Here is a 14,999-nt window from a genome sequence, read left to right as displayed (position 1 = left end):
GGTAGAGTAGCAAGATTTTCTGTGCCTTCCTGTGTAGTAGAAGGTAAAAAAAAATAGAAAGGAAAGGAAACAATGGCAAGAGATCTTCCAGCTGACCCTTTCTCTTCTATTTAACTGCAGATTGCGAGGAAACGGCATAAAGTTATTGGAGTTTTCAAGAGTCCCCATGGCCACACAAGGCCTCCTGCATCTCTCAAGCATGTTGTTCTTATGCCTCTCTCCCAAATCAAGAAAGTTCTGGACATCAGGGAGACAGAAGGTCTGTGTGTTTTGAAGTGCTGTGGTAGCTAATGAAAACTGTTTCAGAATGTGAAGGGGGAAGCTCTGCTGTTGTGGGATGGAATGCTAAGGTGTATTTATTGTATGGTATGTTAGGTATGTGGTTTTAGTAAAAGCTTCTGTTTGAAGTTCTATGTGAGCCTGAGAATTCCTTGCACTGATAGCTTTTGGCTTTTCAAGAATCACTGCAGGATGCTGAATTTGGCAGAACTACTAGATGGCATTAGCATAAGCCAACCAATTGGCAGTGTGAGATAAACTGAGTTAAACACTTGACAGCTCTGGATTAACAAAATAAAAACCAAACTTCAAACTTCAGCCCAGAGCATTAGATTGGCCAGAGAAAAGTTGGTGTGAAACCAAATTTTCTTTTAACTGGTGATGATAATTCTCTGGAGGAGCTGTTTGGCATCTTAAAAAATGACTTAATATCTTTGTCTGCTTTGCCATACTGCTCCAGCCTTGATAGTGACTTACAAAGAATCTAGTCACACCAGTTTCTAGATTTCTATTCTGGCAAGATTTGGTGTTTCACTGTAAGTGATAATATATACATCATGTGTTCTGCTTTTGCTCTGAAGCACCTGAACACAGAAACCCAATTAAAAAGAGAAATGGCAAAGAGGGTGGGTGAGCCTGACTACTCTGCAGATTGATTGGTGAATAATCAGCTGTTGCATGAACAGCTGATTGCAGCCTCTTAATGATGGCTGTGGACAGAACTCTGCTCTTGCAAGTGATACAACACCTCTCGTGTAAATAAAGACAAAATCATTGCATCAAATCATGTAGTCTGTAGTTTCAGCTCCTGGCAGACAGAGGGTTGACCCTTCTGAAGGTTTCCCCCTGAATAATATGAAAAAATCATTATTCTTTGTATTAACTCCTTGCCTTTTTTAAATAAACTGCAGATTGCCAGAAAGCCTTTGCCTTAGTTGTGAGGCCACCTACAGAACTCAACAACAAGCTGCTCAGTTTCCAGATGACAACTGAAGACCCTCGCAAGGAGGACTGGCTGAAGATGTTGTGTCGGCATGTGGCCAACACTATTTGTAAAGCAGATGCAGTAAGTACTCTGGAACCATGTTGCTGATTCAAATATTTCCCTCTTATTGGCTTTAATCACCTGAAGCTAAAGAAGTTAATCATGGACATGCCTGAGGTAAAGTAGAGCAGAAAACATTTGTGCTAATGTGTCTGCAAGTGAGTGGTTAAAAGGTAGAGAAGGAAACAGCCTGGAAGTTAGTTTGTGCGGAAGATAAGTAGTGCTTAAAAATCAAAAACTATTTATAATTAATTTGTGGTGGTGAAAGGGTATGATTCAACTCTGCACTGTACATCTAACAAGAATTGTGTTCAGCTTGCTTCTTTCACAGCTATGATTGAATTTACAATCCCAGTGTTATGAATCACTTGGTTTGGCTTAACTGTGTTAGGTTGAATTCTTTGTTCTACACTTTATCTGCACCATAATGCAAGAGACATGAAGCATCTTCCTCCCATAGACAGAAGCCTCCAGCCTTAAAACAAGGAAATAAGAAAAACAGTGAAATAAAGGAGTCACTTGTCACATTTCTAGAAGTTCAGTGTGTGGGCTTTCTGCAGTCAGAAACCCACTAATTTGAGGAGTAGATCCTCTCCAATTACAGGAAGAGGCTTTCAGCTAATGTGTTAATTATGTAAAAGTCTATGCATATCAGTCATCTCAATTTGCTGAAAATATGTGCAGTACATATAGCTGAAGCTACTTGGTGTAAACTGGAAATGTTTTATGTTCTGCAGTGTGTTCTTATAGTACAATATTTGTGACTTTTAAAGACATGCTTGTTACAGGAGAGGTAATTGAGTAATGAAAACAGCATCTTAGTTTTATTTTGTTTGTCTCGTGATCTAGGGACTTAGGAATAAGAGACTTGGCTTTGTGGTGCCCCTTTCCTTTTTAGGTTCTGAGTAGGAAAAGTGCTGATTTGGAAGTGTTAATTTAGTTTAATCTGTGTGTTGCCTGTCTTCAGTAGTTTTTGTCACATATAACTTGGATTTTTAATAGAAATTGAACCCTTGTGTAATAAATGTATTGTTCCCTCTTGCCCCAAGACATTCAGAATCGCACGCTGACAAATTGTAACCTTCCGTGCTGAATCCCATTAGTTATAATTTGTGTAATTACTGCTTTGTACCAGCTATATAGTACTTCTTTCTTGCTGATTTAAATGTCAAATTGAGCTTAAATTTAAGCACTTTTCCCTGTTTTTAGAGTTCTAGAGCATCATGTGAGTGAGAACATTGACTTTGCCACCTGGTGGCAGCAAAGGCTTTGGCTGCCCTTCCTTAGGCCCTGGGAATGGCCATAAAACTGCTGTCTGGGGTCCTTCTGAGATTTTTTGTTTTTTAGATGCAAAATGTCTTTTCTCAAAATAAAGACAAGAAACAGTGAAAAAAATCATCCCAGCAACTTCCAACTCCCATGTGTGCCCTGTCTGCCCCCCCCCAAGTTTTGTAAAGTAGGTAGCCAGAGATTGCTTTGCATGTACTGGTGTTTAAGAATGAGACATGAAAAAACCCCCAAACTCCTGGCTGTTCTGCAACATTTATTGCAGTAAAGCTGAAAGATTTTAGTCTTAATGTTTGACAGCTGCAGCTCTCAAGATTTCACTTCAGAAATGTGCTAGATGTGCCAGTGGAATAAAGCAGTGTTTACCTTGGAAACTCCCTAGGGATGCCTCAGAACGACTGCCTTTAATTTGGTCAACCCTGGACTTGAAACTGAATGAGACAAACTGAATGTTAAACTACTGATGAAGGGTTTCACAAACTGACTGCACCAGCTGTTGATCTATTGAAATGGCTTGAAATAGCTGCTGGACTGTATAAAGAGTTAAATATGGAAGAGTATGGCAATTAAAACCTCTAAATGGGATCTAATGAACTAGAAAGCAAGTGCTGATATTTGACCATTATTAAGATTATTTTTGTCTACAGGAAAATCTCATTTATGTTGTTGATCCTGATTCAGTTGAAGTAAATACTAAAGATATGGACAGTACTTTAAGCAGAGCATCCAGGGCAATAAAGAAAACATCAAAAAAGGTAAGATAGTATAAAGATAGTGCTTTTTAGTCAGAGAATTGTGCTGGGATTCCTGTTTCAGGTGGTTTGTAGTATTTACAGTAGTGACAGGAAAAACTTAATCTGAACTAAAACTCTTAAGGATAAGCTCCTTAAAGAAAGAAGGAGAGGAGTGTTTAAGGTTTTGGAATATCTGTATATAGTCTTAAGTATTACAGTCGTAAGTATTATGTAGTCATTTTTGAGTCTGTTATGGAACTTATACTGTTTAATACTTTGAGTCTTTTAAATATAATGCAAAATTGAGAACAATTTAAAGGAGAAGAGGGCCTGACTGTGCAGGACTGAGGGATGTGGGGAAGCCTAGGTGACCAGATCTTATTTTGACTTCTCCCTGAATCTTTTCCCTTTTCCCCTGCTGTGTTATCCTCATATTTGGACAGAATGAGGGATAGTAAGGATGATGGGGAGCCTTTAAGAGTGAAATCACTTTGGTTGTGGGTGTTTGCCTGGTTGTCATCCAGTCACACCAACACTTGATACACATCCTAGGGATGTTCAGAATTTAAATGGTAGCCTGTATAATGGTAGTTATTACAGCCTGGTTTTTGTCAGTGTTTAACCACTTGTCAAACTCCTCAGGTCACAAGAGCCTTTTCTTTCTCCAAAACACCCAAGAGAGCTCTTCACAGGGCTTTGATGTCTCACAGTGCCACAGAAGGGAGGAGCCCCAGCTCCAGTAACCAGAGTTACATCGGCAGCCGCCTGACGAGCACCTCGTCCTTGGCGGTGAGTGATCTGCTGTGCAGGCCAAGGAGGTCACCTTCTTAACATCACACTTCTTTCATGTCTGCTGCTGCTCTCACTTGACCAATTTCAACATCCACAGTGGGGAAAAAAATATTTTTAACTGCATTCATAGCCATATTATTTTCAAGAGCTGTTTAATGAGAAGCCTTACTTGCTGAAAATGCAGAAAAATCTTGATGCACTAGTAAGTGGGAGTTGCCTTATACATATAGGTTGAAAAACGCCACCAATCCCTTTTGCTAGGGGTGGAATATGTTTCCTCTTCTGAGAGAGTGGGACAGTTTCAACACAAGTCTTATATTGGTTCATGCTTTTGATTTTGAACACTAGAAATGTGGTGTACAACCCTGAATAGTGTGGTGAATGTTTCAGTCAAAGTAGTGAGATGACAGACATCCTGTGAAGCAAACTGGGAAGGAAGGCTGGGGAAATATAGATGCTGCAGCCTGCAAGTTTTTAAACAACAACAAGGAAATTATCTCCTCATAAATGTTTAAGAAAACTTGGTAAAATAAAATATTGTTCTACATATTGCAACTCTTCTGCTATGCCTGGCTGCCTGTTAAAGCTTTCTTCTGCTGCATTAGGCTAAACTCAATTTCCTAACACAGTCTAGTAAAGCAGACTAGATTTGGAGGAATCTTTTCATCATCTTTGCTTTTTTTATAGTGTTTGAGTAAATTTGATGAGTAAACACCTACTTTCTAGTCTGTAGTTTGTGGGACAGAAGGCCAAGAAAAACAGGATTCCTCCTGTTCATCTTTCTACTACTGACTGATGTGTCGTTACTTTAATATTGAGATAATGCAGTATGTTTGAGTGGCCATTAAATTGTACAACATAAAGATATAGCCCTGCTCTCCCACATGAGAAAATATGAACCAATAAGGGAGGAAGTATCACAGCAGACTCCCTTGCTTTAGAGGAAATAAAAAAAAAAAAATCTACCAGTGAGGCTATAGCCCAGTTCTCTGTAGAGTGATTTTCTTCCTTCTATTATGATTATGCCAACAATTGTTTTTGCACTCTAATTGTCTTCATTTTGATACAGCACTGTATCTCATTTCTCATGAACTTGCAAGTCATGTACTTTTCTTTTTGTGTATAAAATACTTGCTTCCACAAAATCATAGGAACTTGCAGTAGCAAAACCGTGTTCCTGTTTCAGATTCTTCCCAGAGCTCTTGGGACCTCTGTGGTAATAAGCTGCAGCTTGGCAGCAGATCATGTGTTGTGTTTTTTTTTTTTTTTTAACCAATCCCACACACCACTGAACTTGCATAAAGCCTTTTTGGTTCAATGATAAGGTGGAAGGGAAAAGAGGTCTGGATTCCAGCCCCTCAAGTTGGAATACCAGTGCAGTTGTTGAGTAGGAAACTAAAACTGCAGGAAATGTGTCTGAGTCCATTAAGAGTTGAAGCTGTTATTCAGACATATTGTTTTATTTCAATTAAATCCTGGCCTATGCTTATGTAGGAATTTTTTGGTGTAGGAAAAAACATAGAGTAAAAATATCAATAAAGCTTTGGATGCTTTTTTTTTCTTGTTTGGACTAACTCTTAAACTCTTCCTAATTGTAGATTGCTCATTCATCTTCTACGTGCAGCCTAAGTGGATCTGTCAAATGTGCTGTTAATGTCCATTGCTCCAGTTCTGTTGACTGGAGCTCCCAAAATTCCAAGCCTCGACCTGTGCTGTGTCCTGGCTCTCCAAATACTCATCTTTCAAACACTGTAGAAGCAAAAGTCTCTTCCAACTTAAATGGTCATGCCTTGGACAGACCACGTGCTCTCCCTGTTATTACTGCCACTTGTGCTGATGCTGGAGATCATAACCAGCGTGGTGCTGGAAAATTCTGTGCATCAGGCCCTGACTGAAGTGAGCAAGAAATCCTGAATTCTCTAAGCTAAGAGAGCATGGTACAGCTCTAATGCACAAAGGGCTTCAAATGGTGCTGGGTTTTTCTTTAATGTGCTCTAATGCACAGGGTTGGAGTCAACACTCACACATGGTTCTGTTTCTGGTTCTGGGTGCAAGATTTATTCTTTCACAAACACTTTGAAATGTCATTTTTCTGAGGTGTTTTTTTTTAAATTTATTTGCGATTGAATTACTTATTGTTTCAGTTCAGTTGTCCAAGTGCCCGTGTAGCTCACTGGCCAGAGTTCTGAGAACTTTAATAACTTGGTTGTAGGGAAGCCTTGAGCAGCTCATTTTACCTGTGGTTTTAGTTTTTTGTTCCCTCTCTGTAAATAGAAAAAATATCTGGTATAAAATACTTGAGAGTCTAATAAGAACTGCTCTATAAAGAGGAGTTTAATTTTCAGATATTACCAATGACTGCAAATGGAGGACATGCCATAAACAGGCATAGGACTTGTTTATAGTGAAGTGTATATCCTTACCTGCCCAAATATCCCTATTTAAAAGATTCTTGAAGCATGCAGGTGCACAAGCTGCCTAGCTACTGTGACCTGTTGATGTGCTGAGAAGCTTGGCTGGGCTGTAAAGAGCAACAGAAGATTGCTTGTGAAAGTATCTTGAGGTCTAATGTGAAAAGAATATAAAATCTCAGCTAATCCAAAGAGGTTTACTTTTAGTGCTACATATTGATGTGTTGGTTTCACTGTAATTAAGTCTCAGAAGCAGCTTATTCTCCAAGCATCAGAAAAGTCAGCTTCTTGCCTAGTGTGTGCCCATCCAGGCACAGCTAAAGCAAGCTCTGACAAATCATTGGGATGTGTGTTGCCTCCTGCAGCCAAGGAGACATGTGTTTGGCATCTCATTTGGGGCTCAGAGCTGATGATAATACAGAAAGTTGTAGAATTGGAGGGGGAGCTGTTTCTCTAAGAGATTATCATAGTGTATCTTGTCTTCATTTTGGAGGGAGATTATTACTGCAAAATGTGCTGCAAGATGTATACTAATACTTGTTAGCAGCAACTCTTCAAAAACGTTCTTGCATTCCAAATCTCTCAAGGCTGGTAACAAGGAAAAAGGTCTTTCTTCTGCAATTTTTAAAGTGTGTTTTCTGTTCAAACTCTAGAAATGCTGACTCATTAATTTCAAAAGCTTCCTATCTTCAAGATCTTCTGCACTCACACATTCCTTGTATGCCATGTCAAGGTTGAGAAATGATTGCTGCACTATTGATATTGGCTCATAACTGATCAATAACTTTTTTTTTTGTCCAACAGGGTGTTCCTTCTCCTTCCTTGGTCAGCCTTCCCTCAATCTTTGAAAGGAGGAGTCACACACTAAGCCGATCAACAACCCACTTGATATGAGGCAGGTTGAAAAGACTCTGCTGTGTGGGAGTGACTGACAGACAGGTGGCTGGGCAGTGAGTGACCTGCTACTGACATGAATGGTACCTTAGTCATTAGCACTTAGCAGTGATTAGCAAAATGTTAGATAACACTAAATTAGTCACAAGGGGGGTTTTATCAGTGGAATAAGTAACCTGGCCTTCGTTTAAACACAGTCTTCCCTTGCACAGATCTATTTCCTTCCAAATGAAGCATTTTCTTCTATGGAAATTGTCCCCTCCAGGCAATAAACTGGTTTGTCAGCTCTTGAAATGAAGATGATGAACACATAATTTACTGCTAGTTTGGATGACTCTTACGCTTGCCTAACTTCATCTGCTGGCAGAGCACTCTAATGTTGGAATTGTGGATTTCTTACATGGAGATATGTTATGAAGTACCTGACCTTTCAAGTATGACAGTTAACCTGTTGTACAGCTGCTTATTCCAGATATTTTATAAATGTAGTTGTTTGTAATTAAATAGAATTGAGTTTTGTGATTATCATCTCTTGCAGCCTCACTGTAACACAGTGGTATGAGGAGCTTTGACCACCAAAAGTGATCAGTTGAATCCTTTGTCTTGCTTTGAAGTGGAAGTCTGAGGAAAAGAATTCCACTCCTGTTTAGTAGGGTTGTTAAAAAACCAAATCCCCACACCTTCCCCATACTTTGGTTAACAAATCATTATTTAATGCATGGGATTCTTGGTGTGACATTGTAACTCGAGGGTCCAATTTTGGCGCGTCGAATTTCAGCGTAGTACTCCTAAGGCTTTTACCTGGCTTTCTCATGTATTTATGTCTTCCTTTAAAACTCTGTTCACTTCTGTTGTCTCTGAACAGTTTGTACCATGCACTCTCACAAACTATCTAAATATGTAAATTTCTGCATTTCATTAACAGTTCAACTGTCTATATCAGGAGTTCACAACTTCTGGTTTCTTTTTAACCACCTGTGTTTTGTCTTGTATCTATATGTAACTAGTGATGCTTTTGAATATGTCAGACTGCACTGTTTTTTATATCTCTTTTTACCAATCTGAGCAATGTAAATAAATTGTTTAAAATATCACTGCTTCTGGCTTTGCTAAACAAGCTTTTATGAAGGTTTACTTTTTTATGTGGGGAAAAAAAAAGCATTGTTGGGCTCTAGCCTACAACTGTACTCTGATTATCTATGTAGTTATTCCTAATAAAGTATACGATGTGGTAGGCCTGAATATTTTTTTGTTTTTCCTTAATATATTCATGAATCTCCCCTGGATCTGTGTCCAGACCATGGTTTGGATTTTTTTTGTCCTTGTCCATTTAGAATAAGCATCTGAGCTGAATATGCACTGACACTTATCATAAAGTGGCTCTAGAAGAGAAACTATTCAATAAATACTATGCTAAAAATCCAACAGCAGTTCTTGGTTTCTGTTTTTTTTTTGTTATTTTTGGCAGAGCCTCTTCAACTTAGTAACTTCTGTGCAGTCTTATGGCAATATCAGCATCTCAATTACAGTGCTGAGTCCTCCTGCTCTTCAGTTGCAGATTGTAATGGAGGAACCAATAATTCTGCCCAGGCTTCCTAATTCTTGGAGGAGGAGGAAGACTATACCTGCTTTTGGTGTGACTTAATGCATCCACAGTGTAGGAATGGATAATCTTAAGCTGTTATGTCAAGTTTCAGCAAGAGCTAAAAAGAATGTTAGGATTGAATGGGAATAGAAGGGAGGGTGTTTTACAGCTGTCACACAGCAGCAAAGACTTGAGTACGTGACAAAGCAGGGAGGTGTAAAGGAGCTTTCTGAGTTAGAGAGGTGCTCCAGAATAACAGAAACAAGCCAACATAAGGAACTTCTACAACTGAGAAGTTTGCCCCACCTTTTTCATTTCCAATATTACATGTACTTGTAGCATTAGAATAAGTACATAATTTTGGAGGGCATTTTGGTTGGTGTTCTTTTAAATCTTAGGTGAGACTGTTTCCCCAAACCAGAATTTTAATCAATATTTTATCATCTTGCCTCATGGGATGTGACTTGTTGAGTAACAGTGTCTGGTTTTGTAGAACACATAGCTGCAGTCATTGTACAGACAATTCACAACTCCTTATGTTTTTTTAAACTTCAATGTAGACAGTTTTGTAGAATTCAATATTTCTTAAGTCTTTATGCTGAGATTTGTGTTGTAAAACTATAGGATCTGTTCTGCAACTGTTTCAAGGAAAAAACTGGGATAAAAAGGGCTTTCCTTTCTAACCTTGCTCTCTGTGCTACAGAGTCAGCCAACATGTGTTCAGCATACAGAATTTTTTCATTCAGAAAAACTGCAATTCTGAAGAGGAGGTCAAAAGCTGGTCTTTGTTTAAAACACAACTTTTTCTCATGGGCTGTACAGAAACAGTTTGAGCTGCTCTCAATGCTGCAAGAGTCCTCTTACCCATTGTGCTAAATTGGTAATTGAAGGACAGCTATCAAAGGAAAGGGTTTTCTGTTGGGTGGGTGTTTGGTGGGGTGATGTTTAAGGAAGCAAGAGCTTGTTTGCTTGCTTAAAACAATTAGAAGAGCCCCACTGAGATATGCAAGAAGAGACTGGAGGAAGTCTCGAACAGAGGTCGGAGCCATTTACATACCTACAATTCATTAATGTACACTCACAAACTATTAAAGCATTACTGACCTAACATGCTTAATCTTTTATAGGCTCTTGTTCAAAGAGAAAAGGTGGAGATCTCACAGCTGCTTGAAAGCACCTGTTTGCAAATTTGTTGTAGATTCAACAGGACCGCTTGACCTGTGCTTTGCAGAGAAATAGTTGCTGTTTCAAACATAAGAGCTGCAAACTCCTCTGCGAGATGGATGTTTACAGCCCCTGAAAGCCAGCCATCAGAGACAAAGCAGGGGCAGCTAGAATGTACTTTAAAAACACAAAAGCTGTTGAAAGCTGGAAATGTTGGCTGAGTGCTCCACGCAGCTGACATTGGAAGGGTGAAGGCAAACTGGTGCCACGTTCTTTGCCTTGGGATTGGTTTTGAGCACAGAGCCAGAAGCCTGCTTGCTCCCACCACTAAGGAAAGCTGAAATGGAAATGGGAACACCATGAAAACAAACTAATTAAACATGTAGTGAAATAGATGTCACTCTGTCAGATGTTAGGCAAACAACAGCCGGTTTTGGACAAGAACATTACCACTACTGAGGGCAGAATTTTCAGCTGGCACAGAGTATCCTGTCAGCCTCTATACAAATGTAACCAGGCCTTTGTATACTTAATTTAGGCAGTTAGGAGTGCAATTACCACCCTACCTGCAAATCGTAATTAGTTTAAGCTGTGTTGGTGCCTTTATCAGCTGATCCATATGCTAACACTGACTTCAAGTACAGCGCCTGACTATTGTGGGAGCTACCCTCTGTTTTTGAAGTAAGTTATTACATATAAAAATATATGTATGTTTGTGTATTTATATAAACAAAAGGTTTTTACAAAGATATAAGAACCAGCCTTTTATTTTTGCTCCCTATAGGAAGGCCTGGTGCAGGTACTTTATATGAGTGAAATTAAAAAATTAAAGTTCTGATATTTATACTTGCATGGATAAAAAGAGGAGAACCTCTACACCTCATTCCCCCTCTTCCCCCAGCTCCTCAGTTTCTTTAAGGGCTGAAGAAGAAGGAAGTGGCTCTTGACCTAATGCTGGAGTGCCCAGTTTTGCTGCTCAGCTTCAGGAGTGCTGTTGAGCCCATCCTGGCTTGGGGGAAGTAAAATCTTGCACCTTCCAAAGGCCAGAAGCAGGTTGTGTTCTGTTCTCCTGCTCAGGTTTCTCTGGCAGCTGTGAAGATCAGGTAAAGGAGGACTTTTTGCCCTTCTCTCACCTCCTCTGTCCAGAGATCAAGGAAAATACAACAACCTGGTAAGTACGCTACCAATTTATTAAAGGATTCTTTGAAATGGAGTTGAGTGGAATATAAGCAGCACTACCTGAGCTCTTGGAGATTTTGAGTTGTGTACAGTTAACAAAGGTAATGTTTATTAAAGTTTATTTGTCAGTGTTTGGACATGCCAGCTGCCTCTTGTAAATACTCAACTTGTGGCTTCACCCAAACCATCAGTGATGCAGTGGCTGTGTTGGATTGTGAGCTCCTATACACTTTCTGCTGCTCTGTGATGGCATTTCAGTGGTTTCTCCAATGTTTCAGCCTGGAAGGAATGTAAATATAAGCATAAATGGTTTTGAAAATGTGCCTTTTTTTCTGTGTTTCAATGGCTCATGCATTAGAGTTGGTATGGCTGACAAATCAATGCTGATTGCTAATTAAAAAGCAGAATATATAAAGGATTTTCTCACTTCCACTTCTGACTCCAATTGAAACCCTGGCTCTATGAGTGTGTGCTAGGGAAGCTCTAATGGATACAGTCTAATTACTTGCCATTGTTGCTTTGACTTAACAGTTCGTGAATTACAGTAACTCTGACTGACAGATCACTGCTGATTGCTAATTAAATGGCAGAATTTGGTTTTATGCACCTCCAGCTATTACCCCCACAGAAAGTGACATTCCACATCTTAACAAAAAAAAGCTTTTTCTCTGCTTGTTTGTTGATGTGTAAAAGCTGATGTTATCATCCCTTTGGAAAATAAAAGCTCTTTGGGCACATTTAACAATAGCACTTGATAAATATATTTCAAAAGTAAAGTTCTTGCTATGCTGCTATAAAGGAGGCTTTGGGGAGAAAGTGTTCAAGGCAGCTGTACTGGTTTTGGCTGGGGTAGAGTTAATTCTTTCACAGTAGCTGGTGTGTGGCTGTGCTTTTGGATTTGTGCTGGGAACAGCATGGATAACTCAGGGATGTTTTGGTTATGGCTGAGCAGGGCTTACAAAGAGCCAAGGCCCCTTCTGCTCCTCACCTCAGCCCCGCCAGTGAGGGAGCTGGGGATGCACAAGGAGTTGGGAGGGACAGAGCTGGGACAGCTGACCCCAATGACCCAAGGGATATTCCAGACTGTGTGGTGTCATGCTCAGCATAAAACTGAGGAAGAAGAAGGAAGTGGGAATGTTCAGAGCAGTGGCATTTGTCTTCCCAAGTCACTGTTGGGTGCGATGGAAAGTCACAGTGACGGCTTTCCCAGGGATGGCTGAAAACCTGCCCACCCATGGGAAGTGGGGAATGAATTCCTTGTTTGGCTTTGCTTGTGTGCACAGCTTTTCCTTCCCTTATTAAACTGTCTTCATCTCAACCCACAAGTTTTCTCACTTTTGCTCTTCTGATTCTCTCTCCCTCCCACCCAGGAGAGCGAGAGAGCAGCTGCGTGGGGCTGAGTTAAACCACGACAGCAGCACAACGACTCCATGGCTCCTGCCACTCTCATTCCCTTATGGATCACCTCAGCCCTCATTTAATGAGCACACAGAACAAAGAGAATTTGAATACTTTATCTGTAGGAGGGGGCAATTCATTCAGAGCCACAGGGACTCCCCAAACAAATGCAGGAATGGATTGATTTCCTTTCCCTTCATTTGCCTTTTCTATTCAACATACCCAGAATTCAATCTGATTCTTGACAAGATCAGTACTCTCCTAATCTGTGATACGTTTTAATTTGTGATAGTGATCTGTAGAGATCAGCTGTTGAGGTTGGCAATTCTTCTCATGATGGTGTCTGTCTACTCCTGAATAGCAGTGGGTAGAGTGATGGAGAGCCTGTAAATGACGTAACTGCTATAACTCTTCCAGTAATATTCAGTTTTATTCCTGACATAGGATTAGAACTCATTAAAATTCCCACCAATCTTTTCAATTCAAAGATTTGGCGGATTGATAAACTTTTCTTTATGCTGGTTTCACTGAAGTTGTTAGAAAACACAGCAAAACTTTTATCCTAAAAAAAAAAAAAGAATGCTCTTCTGAAAAGAAATTATGCTTCTCTAATCTCTTTCAGTTTGTGAGCAGGCCCCTAAGCATGGGAATGTTTCAATATGCAGTTTGTAAAAATCCATCAGAGATAGTGCTCAAGAGTAAGGGTCAAAAGAAATGGTATGTTACTTGAGATCCCATATATCAAAAAGCACAGTGTAAAAATCCTTGGCATATAGGTGATCTTAATGGTCCCTTCTGGACTTAAAATGTATTACAGAGAGGAACTATCAAGTCATTCCTATAATTTAAAGCTTTATCTTTTCTTTGTTAATAATTTTTCCTGTCTGCATATCATTGTTCACCTTAAGCAAAATAGAGAATAAATTATTAGTGGAAGGTAATAAAAAGGACTCTGCGTTATTGCAGTCAATACCCATAATAAATGCAAAATTTGGTGTTCCAAAGAGTGTCAAAAAGGTCCTTTTCTCTTTGCTTCTATCTAAAGTACTTCATAGCATTACTAGTAACTCAGAGCAGCACATTTCTACGAAGACAAGAATCCGGCAGTGTCTGAAAAACAAACTGTCCTGGGTCATCATAACTGAACCACTGGAGTCGTGGTTAGCAAACCTTTATAAGCAAAAGGAGCTCTTGTGAAATTCTGAAATTAGGACTTTTGACTGCAAGGCTTCAGGAAACACTTTCTGATACCTGTGACTCTGTGTCAGTCATAATGGTTTTGTCTTTCAAAAAAAATATTGGGAGATTTTAAAGATGTGTAAAAATCCAGAGAAATGGGGCAGTTGCTTTCAACAGACACTTTCAGTGAGACCTACTGTGCCTCACGTTCTCCTTGTGCCTGAACATGTGAGATCCGCCTGTCCTTGTAGTCTTGGTGAGTACTGAGATGAAGTTTTCTGCAGCTGACAGCCCGCAGGATGTAAAAATCCCAGCATTTGCTCTCTTTGAGTAGGAAATCACTCGAATGACTCAGCTCGAGTAGTTAGCGTAGCAAGAGTGACCTTTGGAAGAAGGCTGTCATATGGAGCTGATCTGCCACTACTCTCTCCAATTTTCCTTTACTCAAGAATGGCCAACTTCAAAGAAGAGGTTCACCACTTTAATTGAATATTCTCCATATTGAGAGGAGTAAAAATAAACATTCTTCTCGGTTTATTTGCGCATACGCTGGAATCATCCACGCGTGACATCTGAGAGGAGCTACATGATTATGATCTGAAATGAGAACAAAGTTCATCTTGTGCGAATTCTTGTTTTTTCCCTGCAGACTTTGAAAGCTGAAAGAGATTGCAGAGTCTTGATACCCATTGAAGCTCAAGAAAGCCAAGGCTGTGAGCTCCTGCGTTAACCTTTTTAGCATTCTGCTGGCTAATTGTCTGTCAGTTCCACCTTCTCGTCCCAGGTTAATGGGGTGGTTAACAGGCAAGGACAGAAATGGTTGGCCAATCACACCACAAAGCAGACTGAAAAGGTCAAAGCGATGTGCTGCATTATTCATGGACTATGCCTTGCTGAGGTATCTCAGATCTCACCGTCTTCTCATGATGAATTACAACAAGAACAGGAAATGGCCCAACGTGAAATTGGCTCTTGTGACAATAATTGTGGTTCAAATGGAGAAATGTAAAACTGTGGCCTGCTGCTGTTCTGGTTTTTGAGATTGAGGGTGT

General features: G+C 39.8%; 1 protein-coding gene across 5 annotated transcripts in view; it reads left to right on the top strand.

Moving 5' to 3' along the window:
- Positions 1 to 8,867, top strand: part of ECT2 (epithelial cell transforming 2) — a 31,348-nt gene extending 22,481 nt beyond the window's left edge. For all 5 annotated transcript variants that reach the window (XM_032120076.1, XM_032120079.1, XM_032120077.1 and 2 more), the window contains 5 exons: positions 121 to 259; positions 1,191 to 1,345; positions 3,259 to 3,366; positions 3,988 to 4,134; positions 7,353 to 8,867. In XM_032120076.1, coding sequence (XP_031975967.1) covers positions 121 to 259; positions 1,191 to 1,345; positions 3,259 to 3,366; positions 3,988 to 4,134; positions 7,353 to 7,442 — 639 coding nt within the window. In that variant the 3' untranslated portion in view covers positions 7,443 to 8,867. The remainder of the gene's footprint in view (positions 1 to 120; positions 260 to 1,190; positions 1,346 to 3,258; positions 3,367 to 3,987; positions 4,135 to 7,352) is intronic.
- Positions 8,868 to 14,999: the final 6,132 nt, after the last annotated feature.

Source organism: Corvus moneduloides, chromosome 10, assembly GCF_009650955.1.
Source record: "Corvus moneduloides isolate bCorMon1 chromosome 10, bCorMon1.pri, whole genome shotgun sequence".
NCBI classification, from domain to species: Eukaryota; Metazoa; Chordata; class Aves; order Passeriformes; family Corvidae; genus Corvus; species Corvus moneduloides.
Note: the sequence above shows the minus strand (reverse complement) of the source record. Positions and strands in the feature narration are given on the sequence as shown.